The 15,700-nt window shown below is 40.8% G+C and overlaps 1 protein-coding gene across 6 annotated transcripts in view; it reads right to left on the bottom strand.

Moving 5' to 3' along the window:
• DIAPH2 (diaphanous related formin 2) overlaps positions 1-15,700 on the bottom strand; it is a 1,317,111-nt gene that overhangs the window by 266,962 nt on the left and 1,034,449 nt on the right. For all 6 annotated transcript variants that reach the window (XM_075572809.1, XM_075572806.1, XM_075572807.1 and 3 more), the window contains one exon: positions 6,497-6,662. In XM_075572809.1, the coding sequence (XP_075428924.1) occupies positions 6,497-6,662 (166 nt within the window). The remainder of the gene's footprint in view (positions 1-6,496; positions 6,663-15,700) is intronic.

Below are 15,700 nucleotides of genomic sequence, written 5' to 3'. Positions count from 1 at the left end.
CAAAAGCAATAACCAAAATTATGTTCTACATCTAAGCCAGGGGTGGTCAACTCCAGTCCTCAATGACCAGCTGGTCAGACTTTCAGGATATCCCTGCATCAACACAGGTGGCTCAATCAGTGGCTCAGTCAAATGTGTTTTTTCCAACTTTCTCTAATTGTGTATATTAAAATGACAGCTGGGGACACTGGGAAATTTGAGCCTCAAGTTTTTCACAGGTGGTTTGATATGTAAAAAATTGGGCACCTGTAACCCAGTGTCCAGCAAACGAACTAACGGTATCCAACAGCAAGCCCCTCACGCCTTATGTTCGGAGGCTGGCTGGTAACACAGGCCGCTGACATTACACCGTCTGAATGGCCATGCCAACCATAACATGGCCGACGCAATACTGCTGTTTCTCCTTACTACGGAGCTGTTCTCTCCCCAAGAAGGTAAGAAGGAAAATCCCTGCTACATATTATATATATAGCACTTAAGACCCTAGTAAAATAAGGCTCTCTCCATAACTCCATAGTTCAGGGTCTCCATAGTTCAGGCTTTATTGACACGTACACATTGTATGTAGAACACCCATAAGAGCCAAGATCCCATTCACCCACCAACTTGTCACAATCGTGTGCACTATATTTTCTCTTTTTATTTCTGGGTTGATCGTGCTCCCTCTGGAATTTGTGGAGAACTTTTACACCTGAGCCACCAATATGTACGGCTGTGAAGAAACATATTTGCTGCACATTTGAGTGCCAGCAAAATATTCCCCAATCTCTAGGGAAATATTGCATGTACTCAGCTGTACATTGTGAGTGATCTTATCTTCTTCAGAGAATTCCTTTAAAGACGCCTTGAAGAGCTTGTCTACAGTAGGAGTACTCTCTGACGAAGCGCTGAAACATGCGTGAAACGCGTTAGAGTTGCTTGCTTACTACATCTAGCCATTTTGTCACCTATTCATTAAAAGATTTTTAATTTAGCTCCAGGATTGTAGAGCTCTGATTTTTGCAGCTGTGCTCCGTTTTCTCCATACCCCAGGATCCATCGCATTTACCGGCATAGCGTGAGGCACGCACGAGGAACCATCAGCATCATATTGTGAGCACATTTTCTTTCCTCACCACATTACAGTTTACATACAGTGGGAGGAACAGTTCTGGACTATATACACACAGCTCTAGGGTGGTGGTCCATCTAGGAAGAGAATCAAGCAGCGCTGTCTCACAACAGTTACTGCTTGTACTATCAACCAAGGACATCATTCATACATCTTTCCCGTATTCTGAGCATCATATCTTCACAAATAGTCAGACTCCAAGATGCCGTGAATGTATTTGTTTCCTCTCAAGAAAGTGGATACTTTTCTTATTAGTAAAGAGACTGTAACATTGTATCCAACAATCTGGAAGCACTGATCATTGCAACGTAGTTTATTTTTTGCCTCGTTATACAGTAGGAGTTAGTTAATCATTACAGGCTAGTAAGAATTCAACATAGCTTATGTTCTGTACAACTTTCACTAATATCATGTACAAATCTGTGTACTGTGAATGTGCACAATTGTCACAATGTAAGAATGAACAGATTACCACTGTTTCAGGTTTCAAAATATAAGCCTTACCCACAAATGAATCTCCTACATTTAATATGTATGTGTCCGGGTGGTTATCAGAATGTAGATGGAGCTGGTACCATCTATTTGTTAGCTCCTGGGAGAGAGTTATTGAGCCTTTTATAACCTCTGATTAAATTTGAAATAGATGAATTCCCCTTTCTCGGACCTTAGGTCATAAAAGTGTCCCTGGTCGAGGGCAAGTGATAGATGACAGTAAAGAAGACCTGCTCTTCCAGGCCCTGTCAGGGGATGTGGAGTCTCACACATCACTTCTGTCCCTTTTATTTTATAACGCGCAGACCTTATTTATGGTATGTTTTTTATTTTAAAAAAAAGGCATACCAGCACTAACACTCTTTTGTTAAATGAAATCGAAAATGAATAAATACTGCCTTTGATTTCTAATTGAAGCTGCGTACCTTTAAAGGGATTGCTTTAATTTCTAGACATATTGTGCTCAGTATTTGTTCATTTGTATAATCTTCTGGGGGACCAGGTACTTCTGAGGTGTAAGCACTTACATTAATTCTGGTGGTGGCAGCATTATTGGAGTGTTCTGTGAGGGTATCTGGGGGGGGGGTAAAGTGTGATCTGTTTAGCGCCCTGCGGGGAGGTAAGAGATAAACTGGGCAGCCAGTTTATGGCAACTCCTTTTGCGCGCACACACTCACATACACGTAGGCAAGTGAGCACAGTACGTGGCACCTTCATATTAAAAAGGACCATCCCTGCACATTAAAACCTCTGGACTGAGTGGACCTCCGTTAATAAACACAGTGGAAACTCTATTTCGATTAATTATATTGCGCTTCCTCTTAAGACATAAATCTGAAACTATTGCGTTTAACTAAAAGGACTTCTAATCTGTTCTGTAAGACACTTTCACAGCCAGAGGCAGTGTGAGTCAAAAAGAAATTATTATCAGTTACACCAGTCCCACCTAGTAGGAGCACTTTGGCATTCAATAGCAACGTCCTATAAATATGAATTCTTACTACTCTGGCTGTGCTCTATCCTTGAGCAACGAAGGCACTGATAGTTCCATAAAACTATAGCTCTTCACTATGTGCTTCAGTGATATACAGGTTTAGGAACTGCACACGGCCAAAATACAGTACCAATCCGTAGCATTATAAAAATCTAATCAATGAACAGAGTGAGATTCACTGTATGTTTTGAAACTCTTCAGTGCTGAGGCAAGGCTTTGCAGTACAATATATTATGTTTTTAGTACATTACTGCATTTGTGAGATAGCACAATGATTTTCATACAATACATTCCAAAGCAGTGCTAAGAAAAAATAAAGAAAAAGACTTCTATCCCACACAGGGTTGAAAATGAGAATGTATTTTAGGTGAGAAATACTTAAAATCACAGAGATTCCTGTGTATCTGTACATGAGTATTTTAGATTAGTCTTTATCACATCTGACATGAGCAATATATGCATGTAATGTTGGTGTAATAAGAAGTGTCTTATCAAGTCATAGAAATATTCACACATTTTAAGTTCAATTTCCATGTTTTTGCTTCTTGTGTAAAAAATGGTTATGTTTACCATAGTGTTCTTGTCTGATTTATTTCTTCTAATCTTATCTTGTAATTGCTTTTCTAATTATGCTGTCATTATTTGCCAAACACAATGACAAAAGGTAAAGAGTCTGAATCAACCATTAACCTGTACAAACAACAGTTTATAAATAGCTTGATCACAAACGCAGATTTTTTTTAATGCTTACAAATACCAATGAATTGAACCTAATAAATATGCCAGTGTCCTCTGCTCATTCTGATCCTATCACGGATTGCCCCTAAACACAAATAACAGTAGATCGGTAACACAAATGTAACATTTGACTGAGAGCAGTAGGAGTTAGACTTTCTGCAGATTTGTGACGTATAGAAAAATAGGTGTACCCAGAATGTTATATATCCCGTTATAATATGTGCTCCTCATACAGTATACCCAACCATGAAATCGCACACAGGTGCACAGGGGGAAACAGGTGGGCAATACTATAAAATGCAAGATGAAAATGCCTTTTTAAACATCCGTTTTACACATTTTTTTCCTTGATATAAGGTCATCTGATGTGATCCTCATAGGCATTACCCTTCTACATCAGAGAGTTGTCCATTGGGTACCATTATCTGCACATTCTTTAAACATGCTAATTATGCTTTTAACATCCTGAACACTGATATTCAACCAAATATTTCTTGCATGAAGCAAAATTCCCATTGATTATACTCCACAGACCTTGAAAACTACCTTGGCTGGTAGGTTAAGTACAATGGACACTGGAATATATTAATTTAAAAGATCATTTGTTACTGTATTTTCACCCTTGGAAGTGCTACTGTTTTAATACGGTTATGAACATAATTGGCCTGTGGCAGAAGCAGCTTTCCTTTGATTTATTGGATACATTTGAGATTATTGGTTTGGAAACCATCTCCCCTCTAGTTGATTCTTTACTTACTTGGATTTTCTGTGACTGCCTTTTCATCCCATTAATGCTTGTTTGGTGCATTTGTTACTAAGAGCAACATCCAAAAGTTCCATATTATATTGAAGAACAATAGCATTGAGTTCGCAGCCATCAGACTACCTGCCGCTGCCTCATGCATGAGCAAAACATGAAATCAATGGGATCAATATGTGCACAGACAAAAGAACTGTTTAGTCTGCAAATAAAATGCTTGAATAAATATTTGAACATAAAAACAGCTGAATGAATAAAGGAATGTTTCCTGGCTAATGCCAATGAGAAGTGGCTTCTATTCCAAGGAATTCCTAAGTAAAGATGTTGTAGACCTACAGGCTCAACCATTGGGAAATGTCTGTGAATTGACTGTGTAACTCTGTTAATTTAATGTAACCATGTATTTTTTATAACTCGGTGCCCAAGATAAACTTGAAAACAGGAGGTAACTCAATGTATTACTTCCTGGTAAAACATTTTTATAAAGAAATGTAAAACAAAATTTGGTAGGCACAGATGTTTGTGTGCTCAGACTTTGTACATGGTAGGCAATGGACTGTGATGCCCAACAGGATCAGAACCCACAACCTCTGCTATTCAGTAGCTATGCAGAAGCTCTGGCAGTGAGCGGGATCAGCTGCTGGATAGCTCCACTGGCTTAGTATACCTTTGAGCTCTGTTACTAACTGCTCCTCACACCTACAGGTATTGCAGATCAGACTCATGGACACACCCCCTGGATACTATATAAACTGACCAATTCCTGCCAGATCAATGTGTTTCTGACATTTTATCCAGCTTGCAGCCTGAGAATTCTTTATTTGTCTGACCTGCTTCCTGCCCGACTATGCATGTAAACGCTGCCTGCCCTGACCCCGACCTGCCTATGCATGTATATGCTGCCTGTCCTGACCCCGACCTGCCTCTGCATGTAAACGCTGCCTGTCCTGACTCCGACCTGCTTATGCATGTAAACGCTGCCTGTCCTGACCCCGACCTGCCTATGCATGTAAACGCTGCCTGGCCTGACCCTGACCTGCCTATGCATGTAAACACTGCCTGCTCTGACTCCGACCTGTCTGACTATGCTCGTAAACTCTTCCTGCCCTAACCCCGGCCTGTCTGACTACGTTTTCCTGCCTGACATGTGCTTCTGCCTCGTCCATTGTACCGTGTCTGCCGAACCTGCCCTGCAATAAATCCGATGTTCAGCCTCACTCTACTATAATGCTCTGGGCTCAGTCCAGCCTGCTCCAGCCATCGGGAGCCACTTTCTGTCTCTGAACCCACCATCATCAGTGCCTAACCTGGACATTGCCATTGGTAGGCACTTTTTGCATTTGTGGCACTAGGCAGCTCCTGGCTGTCCAGTAAGGCTTAGAATGTAGTATTACTGCAGTGTCTTCTCAGTCCGGGTCTGCAGTTTTCAAACTGCTTTGTGTTACAGTACATGTGCACAGTGGTCTTCATATGACTACAATAAACTAAACTCTTTGATTACATTAGACAGACCATACGCATATTTTTAAGTCTCTTACAGCATGTTACATGTGCTTGTAGTAGATGTCATTTAGTTCAGAAGACACAGTAAAGAATGTGTACGCATAGTGTAGGTAGGACTTGACTGCTTGGAGTGTCTTATATGCCAAGATTATAGCATAAATCCCTCTTTCATTATATATTTAGCAATAAGAAAGGGTTGATGATTCAGGATTAACAGTCTTACTATGCACTAGTATTTTGTTTGTATTTCAACAGCCTGAATTAAATTAAATACATTGATTATTCCAAGGAAAAAGTTGTTGTGGTTTTTTTTGCAATTTATCGGCGCCCCTTGACCCTGCAATGTCAAAAAGTCAGAAAACAAAGACAACAAAAACAAAGGCAACTTTAACATGAAAGCAGAATTTGGGGATTGGAATTCTTTAACAAAAATCTGATTTTGGAAGATTCACGGCATAAAGCGCGTATTTATATATAATATGTACATGTGTTTTCCATAGATGATTACATAGGCTAAAACATTGTATGGTACTTTCTCACTGAAACCTTTTCCAGATACAAGATAAGACGTGTGTGTATGTATATATGTATGTATATATGTATGTATGTGTATGTGCTCATTTGCATGTCATTTCCCAGAATCCCTTGCTGCAGTGGAAGTGCTGTGTGCTGGGTGATAATGGTGAAAGGTGGGGTTGCAGACCTGCCTAAGACATGCAAATGAGCATACAGTATATTTACATTTGATATATATATATATTTCCCAAATTCAAACTATTATTAGAGAAGCATAGCACAAAACATTACTTTTAACATACTGTAAAGTTGAACATTATTTTGCACAACACATCTTTACAGACACTCCACAGCATGAAAGTTCCCCTTCAGCGCTACTCACCAAGAAGAGGTTACGAAAGTTGCTGAGATCTCCATAGAATTCCTCCACGCTGACTGCTTTGGGATCGAAGCTGAAGTACTCTCCCAGGTTGTCATACAGCTTGTTCATGTTGTTATGCATGTTGGATAGCTTCTCGTACTGCTCCCGGCTACTCTTTGCAAAGGTGTAAGTAGCTGTTAAGGAAAACCTCTACCAGTCACAACATCTACAGTAGCCAAATATACATCCAGCATCTCGTCTAGTTTAACAGGTGAAAAAGGTATTTCTAGAATAAATGCAGTGAATGTTCTTTCAATGCTTAACCACTTTGGCACCAAAATGATGTGTATTGCAATGTGTGGAAGATACCTAGGCAGCCTAAAAAATCAAGGGGAACCAAATCGTACCAGAGATATTGAGTCATTAGATCACGGCAGGATTACTTGCTATTAGGCCATTATTGGTCTTCTCACAAACCCGAAAACACATCATTGAAAGGAAATAATAACTATAACAATACTGTAGATGAAAAAGGATTGGTTAAAGGTCTTAAATGGTTACATTTAACATAGACACCGAATGCATCTTTATAGCAGCAGTATCACTTAACTACTAAACCTACTACTTCCTAATTAGTGGCAATGTATGGGCTCTCTCCTCCATGCTCAATGTACTCCATCATCTGGTACTTATTCAGGTTGAACAGGAAAGACTAGCACAGAAAGAATGTTACACGTTATTTCCATCTACTTTCTCTGCAAACAGCTCTTATTGTTAGGTACTTTATAAATAACATGTACTGTATATACATAAACTCCACACTCCACCCTCCTTTAATGTTAGCAAAGATGTTGCTGTATCTTCCTAAATTCTTGTTTTACTTCCTACTGGACTACCAGATACTGTAGTTGATAAGTTACAAGCTTTCCAACCTCACAGTGTTCTTAGCTACCTACAGATGCAGCGGACGTTATTTGAACACTTCACGCGGTGTATACCTCGGAATACCCCTGTCATGGTGCGTGATTTCTTCCCACCGTACCGCCTTAAGAGGCGAGTGCAGGCGAGTGCAGAAAATGGCATTTTAGTGTTCTGGTTTTCAAACACCTGAAATTGACGCAGTAGCACAGTACTGTACACATTACAATTCATTGATTCCTACCACGGAGACGAAACAGAATCCATGAAATTCAAACAAAGCAACCGTGATAAACACGTGTGCCTGGTGTGATTGGCGGCGTTAATGCCGCGTGGAATACAGCATATGAAAATGGCTCCGTGATTTGTTCAAATAATGGCCGCTGCATCTGTACTTCTTCTCCCTCCTGTAATATTCTATGACAGGGGTGCGCAACCTTTTTGCCCTGCACCCCCTGCCTGCCCTCCCCCACTACTCTTGCCACATCACCTTGTATCAAGTGTCAAATTATGTCGCAGGGTCATGTAATTTGACACCGTGTTGTCATGGTGACGTGTGGCCCAAAGCCGTCTGAATTAAGTTAAGTGAGTTACAGATGACTCGCGCAGTCCCCCTGCATCTAATTTAAATGCCTCAGGGAAGAGTGCGGGGCCTCTGTAACCGCAGCCCCCCCCCCTCGCAAAAAAAAGAATCTCGCGTCCCCAGTTTGCGCACCCCTGCTCTATGACACAGAAAAAAGAATGAACCCTTCTTTCTGTTCCACCTTCACGCGCCTTGCATTCATACCCTGTCAAAAAGTCTGAGGTTGTTCATCACCAAAACAAAAAAAAATAAGTCTTATAAAAGGTGATGCTCTGCAGAACTATTTTGATTCATTATAAATTACATATTTATAGGTAAGAGACCTGTTATGCTTCTTATTAATATTGAAAACTCACTTGGCATAGTGAACATATTTCTACAATTTAAACATCTTTTTTGCACATGGTATGCAAATGATAGAATATTCTGAGGCACCATCTGGCCCCGCTCTGTGAAATGTATTTTTTCTACTCATATGGAAAATGATGATTTCAGAGAGAACATTGCATATATAAAAGTTTGCATGAACTTTCTTTCTGCACTTCGGAAAACAAGCTGGAACCTTAAATAAGCAAGGTTAATAGTGAGATTTCGTTTTCATGAGGTTCAAATGCATGTTGTATAAAGAGCATTAGTTCTGCCGGCATCGTGCTGGGGTGAGCAACAAGAGAGTGGAAGTAATAGAAAGTTATTGATGGTTGGAAGAAATATTGAGTGCCAGTAATTAAATGCTGTTTATCAGGATAGTTCCGCAGTTATACCACAGCTGTTTCGAGAAAGTTCATGTTTTAAGTGCTTAGATGATAAATTACTCTAGGGCAAGGGTGACCAACTCCAGTCCTCAAGGACCACCAACAGGTCAGGTTTGAAGGATATCCCTGCTTCAGCACAGGTGGCTCAATCATGGGGTGATACAAGAGGAGTAATCAGTGCTCAACATTAAACAGTGCTGTGAAGGGTGTGAAAGTGCACTAAAATAATATTAGTGATAACAAATATACAAAATTATACGTGAACTGGTGAAAGAGCGTCTGCAGCTGAATGAGGTGTGGCTCAGCACCACCAGGAGCTAAAACAGAGAAACAAAAAGAAAACCGCGCACAACGCTCATAGTGAAGTAAATCAAGGATAAAAATGTATTAAATATCCAAGGATAAGTCTCAGTCCATCTCTACCATGGCAAACTGACTCCACGTGTAGCTCTGGGGCTTCCGTCGGCGCTCGAGTGACGTCACTAAGGGGCGTCGCGCCGAAATTGACGGATCCGCAAGGGGGAGCAGGGTGGAATGATAGGAGCTTGGGGGACTAGATGTAAACTCAGTATCTTGAATAAAAAGCTAATTCCACCATGTTTCAAGGCTCTGAATGCCTCTTCATCAGGGAAGAGGCATTTAGAGCCTCAAGATACTGAGTTTACCTCTGAGTTTACATCTAGTCCCCCAAGCTCCTATCATTCCACCCTGATCCCCCTTGCGGATCCGTCATTTTTGGCGCGACGTCCCTTAGTGACGTCACTCGAGCTCCTACGGAAACCCCAGAGCTACACGTGGAGTCAATTTGCCATGGTAGAGATGGATTGAGACTTGCCTCTGGGGGACTTTGATATTTGGGACTTGATTGCTGCCCTCACCGCACCCCACCTGTGGACCAGCTTCATCACTGTGGTGACAGGTGACTGTCCTTACCTGTGGAGCCTGAGGACTGATGATCCGTGATTGTCCAGATCTTCATGTTGGTGTGGTGTATGGGTAACTTGTCCCATGAAATGTTGTTTTACTATTTCCCCGATGTACGCACATTACCTAACCTTGGATATTTAATCCATTTTTATCCTTGATTTACTTCACTATGAGCGTTGTGCGCTGTTTTCTTTTTGTTTCTCAATCATGGGGTGAAGTGTACTCTTTACATTTCATTGTAAATAGCACATCCAAATGGGCACTATTTGCCTGTGCGCTTTTCATTGAGTTGGAGTGTAATTCACTAAAGCCAAGGTATTTTATAAATGGCATAAGAAAAGCCAATCCCTTCAAATGCACAATATAATTAGCAGCATGTGTGCTCTCTAATTTAGAATAGCGTTTTTGACACAATATTATATTATACTGTTCTCATATCAACCTAAATTTAAAAAAAATGACTCTACCCATGCCTGACTTAGAATGTTTAATGGGCGTCATTTTAGAGGACTATGGGGTCTCCGTATCACCGCAAAGAATGAACGAGTGTAGCACACTGGGACATCTCCTGCATGTGGTGGCATGAAATTGATGCAGATTGTTAGATGGGGGAGGCTGATGTCTCAGAAAGGCCAGGCAGAGTTTTATTATGTAGGTTAAAGGAAGATACATGTTACAGAATTGGATACATCTCAGAACAAAATGTGCACGATGTATGGGAAACACAACTCTATCTATTGTATCAACACACGGAAAATAATGTGTCTCTTTTCCCCCTTACTATAAACTCTGCCGCGACTCTGCTTCCCAGTAATGGAGACTTTAGTTCAATATAAGTGACGGGTACTAAAACCTCCTCCAGCTTTGGGCAGCAGCTTCACTGCATAACGAATGGAGCCCAGTTGTGCCAGTTTTTCTCCAAAATTGGTAATGCAGCTGCCCAGCATGCTACATGCTCAGTAATTATCCATTTGTATGCTCTAACATTGCCTTGATACTTAGGGGGTGGGGGGGGGGGGGATTCATAATGTGATATACTTGGATGATGTGACTATTGGGGTTGTGTTTGCCTTCCTCTGGATCAATAAGTATAGATATGGGATAAAATATCTGTTGTCTAAATTTAGCATAGGTTGAACTTGATGGACGGAAGTCTTTTTTCAACCTCATCTACTATGTAACTATGTAACTATGTAACTATATGTAACTATGTAACTATATGTACAGTAACACAATGTAACTATATGTGACACAATGTAACTATGTAACTCTATGTAACTATGTAACTACAGTATGTAATAATAGGAAAATGGAGCAATATGTCTCAACAATCTTAATCTATTCAAAAACATTTTATTTACATTAATACATCACTCCAGTGGCAGATTAAGGCCTCAGAGGCACCTAGGCACCAAGACTTTGGGGCCATTCCTCGAGGAATTTGATGTCGGGTCACCATGACAATGTGATATTGCAGGAGGAGGGCCGCTCCGGAGAAAATAAAACACGCACCTTACCTTGGGGGAGGTCCGGGGTCTCTGCAGCTTCCTCCTCTAGTCGGGCGGAAGTTGGATCCCGGAACCGGCAGGAGGAGGGAAGAATATGGCAGACAGTGACCACCAGGCCCTCCGCAACCTACGGGGACCCCCTATCCTTGGGCCCGCCATAGCACGTGCCAATGCGTAGTCCGGCGCTGCATCACTCTTAAGTCAAAAAATATTGGTCCTTTTAATGATTTTAGTGCCAAGAAGTTCAAAAGTTAATGGTGTTGATGAGGATTAGTATCCAGCTGGTAACCAATGATACATATTGCCCATGACATTAACCTACAAAAAAGTCCATGTCTTAGTACAGGGGTGCGTAAACTTTTCCCCCTGCGCCCCCTGCCGGCTCTCTCTCAATGCGCACTCCCTTCCTCCCTCGGCTCTGGTGTCAAATGGCAATGCGTGGTCACGTGACCCAGCGGCATCCTTTGACGCCGGGTCGCCATGGAGATGCGTCGCCGACACCAAGTTAATGGAATTTACAGAGGCCTTGGGCGGTTCCCCGGCATTTCATTTAAATGCCTTCAGGGAAGCGCAAGGCCTCTGTAACCGCTGTGCACCCCCCACCCCAGTGGGGATGCCCCCCCCCCAATTTGTGCATCCCTGCCTTAGTATACTGTAAAGTAATCCACACCAGTGTGCTTAATTCATTGGCAATTTTGAAATCTGAAACACTTTCTAAGCCTTTTACACAAGGAAGAAAGTTTTATAAAAAAAAAAATAAGTCCCTTAACCCTTTTGCTGCCAGAGAAGCTTACAGCTCATCCCAGCACAATGCATTGCTGGGCCCCATGAACGACGAGGAGTGTTGCATTGCATTGCAAGGCAGCCTCAAATAAAACAAGAGCCTCAACCACTTCCACTTCTGGGTAGATCATGTTATCTCCCTGTGCCTAGCGTTACTCATCTACACTTTAATAAGTGACAAAAGTATCCTTGCTCCTTATTTTGTTCCCTCCAATTTGGGGGTGTCAGAATTACACCAGAGATACGATAAGGAATTGAAGGCTCTGAACAAATACACTATATTTTTGCTACTAAATAAAATGATCTTGTTCTCTCGTTTTGTTTCAGTTATTGCTTTAATACATTCCACAGACAGTACTGAAAGTGGGAATACACAGTCCCTTTCTGTGTAATTTAATTGCTAATACAATGAATAATTTCACAGCAGTGATTCAGAGAAAGCTCAAACAAACACATCTTACCTTATTTTTCTGATATAAAATGCAGACAAAAGGAGAGATAAAACAAGATGGAATTAAAGGATTATTAGATTTCTGACCATTATCCAAACCTGAGGCTTAAATTACTGTACAAACACAGCCCAATACTGATGTTTATTACTTGACATAAACTAATAGTCTAGTCATAGTCTAATCACATTAGTGGGTTTGGACAAAGATGAGCTTCAGATGACCTTGTTCTGTTGATGCCAACCTAATATTTTTTGGTATGTACAAAGAGCGTAGAAGTACCTAAGGTACAGGCTGGTTTTATATTTCTCCGCAGTGAGATTATAGTTCGGTTGTGCAAAAGGTCCAGAAATTGATTTAGAACCGGAGCAAGTAATGTACTAACATAAAACCAAATGTGTTCCAAACACCACGATTACCCACTCAAAACCTCAAGTTATTCCAACCAGACCACAATTTAGTCATAACCAACCCACGTTCCATTTGTGCTTCGATACATTGCCTTGTGTCTATCTAGTTAAAAAAAATATCCAATATTCTCCAAGCTTAGAGAATTCATGTTGCAGAAGCAACAATGAGTCACTGCAAACGCCTAATAAATGTGACTTATACCCCTTTTATAAGATGTATCTTCTGATAATTGAAGATGAAAAGGAAGGAATGTTACTTGTGAATATTGATCAATAACAAGGCACCATAATAAAGGTCTTGTTTTTCTGTCCTCCATGGATAATATGATGTACTTTAAAGGCAGCCACAAGAAAAACATTAGAGGAAATATGTTGCTATTAATCAGCTTAGCTGGTTTTCAAAAGATTCCAGCTTTCTTCCATTTATTACACTAATCTTTTATAATATTTCTCATCTCCGGAGCTTGATAAGCCAGACATTTAGGCCTAAAATTATCTTGTCATTATCTACTTAGTACATGTTTTATGAACATCTTTTATGTACTTAAATTATACTTGCCTACTTTGATCCTGCAAACGTTATGGCTCCTATTTATTAAGCTTGCTATGCCATGAAACACCTCACATTAAAACAAAAAACATAGAAATTGACGGCTGAGAAATAGAGATGGGCAAAAACAATTTGCAGATGTAGATCAGCTGCGGATCGTCCGGTTCCTTTGGTCTGAGGATCAGTCTCAAAAATGATGATTCACCTTCTGTGGATTTTTTTTTTCTACCCGACAATCCATTCGCGGATTCTGCAATGGATCATTGAAAATCACCAGCGGATTGTATCCAATGGCGGTCATGTATTAATCTGTGTTGATTTCAACTGTAACAATCTGTCAGCGGATTTTACACCTCAGAGCAAATTTTGAATGGCAAACTCGGGGGAAATCCGGGAAACGGATTTGTACAGGTTCGCCCATCTCTACTTATAAGGACAACTTGGCCTATCTAGTCTATCAATTCAGTTGCATGAGATGTAGTGTGTGTTTCAGTGCTATAAGGTATCTCATGGAATTACACCGTTTAGTAAATATGGGCCTTGCATGGAAAGTAATTTCTCTCTAGCTCTCTCTCCTCTGATCCTCCTGCCCCATCCCTCCCCCCTCTCTCTCTCCTCTGACCCTCAAGTTCTCTCTCTCCTCTCACCCCCTGGTTCCGTGCTGGCTGCAGGAGCTGCAGTCTCGGGACACCAGATGTAGGCAGGAACTGAAGCATAAGAGTCCACATCGACAAAGCCAGAGGAAATTAACCCCTCCCCTTCCCTCCCAAGTCTCAGCTCATCATGGGATTGATTTACTAAGCTCCATTAACTTCGGCTCACAAGGAAACATTGCCGAATGTAGGAACGGATGTTCCCCGGGATTAACGCATATCCACAAAGCTAATTACACGCCCAAACAACGCCCCTTTGTTCATCTTGTTAGCATAGCATCATGTTATTATAACATAATGTTAGGTTATCTATCTATATGATGCCAATACGTATGTCTTAGTGTTACTCCAATCCAGACGCTATAACACAATAAAGTGATGGTAAGTATGTCTTAGTGTTACTACATCCAGGCCCTATAACTTCCAATAACGTGACAGTAAGTATGTCTTAGTGTTACTCCCATCCAGACCCTATACCTTCCAATAACGTGACAGTAAATATGCCTTAGTGTGTCACTTGAACATCTTCTGTCTTCTGCCATGGCCCAGTGTCAACTGACAAACTATTGTCACTCCATGCTCACTAAATCGTTATATACTAAGAAACAAATGACATCCCATCCATTAGCGCGGAGATTTTTCCCTGGATCTGTGTGACAAGGCAAGGAAGCCATCTGTACACAGTTTGGGAGTGGGAGGGTATGATAGAAAGTCACACTGATCTCAATTCGGCAGATTCTTTGGGGCAGATTCATCAAGCTCCAATGTGGAGTATCGCCAGCCGATCTGGCGATAAGGGCAACTGGTTTGAATCGCAGTTACAGCAGGATCAGGTGCCATACCCAGCATCAAAGTGCGATAAATTCTGGCGTATGTCTCTTACTCACTCCTAGTCACCTTGTGTTTAGAGAAGCAGGGAAGAGGTGTAAAAGGAACTCCCAATTATAGAGGGATAGAGAAAGAGAACTTAAAAATTACTTTAACGGGTAAATAGGTAGGGTGCTATTAGATGAAACAGCGGCCATTTTATAAGTGGACAAAATGAAATACACAAGGAGATCTCTACATAGTGCTTTTGAATAAACATGAATGAGAACACTTACTGTATAAAAACCGGAAAGGCTCACAAAACCTATCTTCCTGATTATTATAGCATGTAGAAAGCTGTTACAGCAATTGATTCATGGTTCTAAAACTTAGCTTTGTTGTGCATAGGTTTTCCGTCAATGAAAGAACAAGGGTGATGTTTTGGTTTGTAAATCATGGGTTTTCAGTCGGATAACATTAATGTGGAAGTGAAAGATTTCTACAAAATTGGATAACCATGTACAGATCTGCTAAATATCGCATGTAAATTGGTATTTGAAAATGTTTTCTGTCTTGAACTCCCCAACTAAAGATCATAGCTTTATTTGGGGCCATGTGACACAAAGAGAATTCCAACTCTGCACAGTATATGAAGTTGTGTAACCACATCGCACAGCACGACTCCTTAGAAAATACATTATGGAACTAGAGAGAGTGCAGAGAGCCACAAAATGACTAAAGGGGATGGAGAATCTAACTTATGAGGAGAGGCTAGCTAAATTAGATTTATTTACATTAGAAAAGAGGGTTCTATAGGGGATATGATAACTATATACAAACATATTCTGGGACAGTAAAAGGAGCTTTCAAAATAACTATTCATCC

This window comes from Ascaphus truei, chromosome 16 (assembly GCF_040206685.1).
Source record: "Ascaphus truei isolate aAscTru1 chromosome 16, aAscTru1.hap1, whole genome shotgun sequence".
Taxonomy (NCBI): Eukaryota; Metazoa; Chordata; class Amphibia; order Anura; family Ascaphidae; genus Ascaphus; species Ascaphus truei.
Note: the sequence above shows the minus strand (reverse complement) of the source record. Positions and strands in the feature narration are given on the sequence as shown.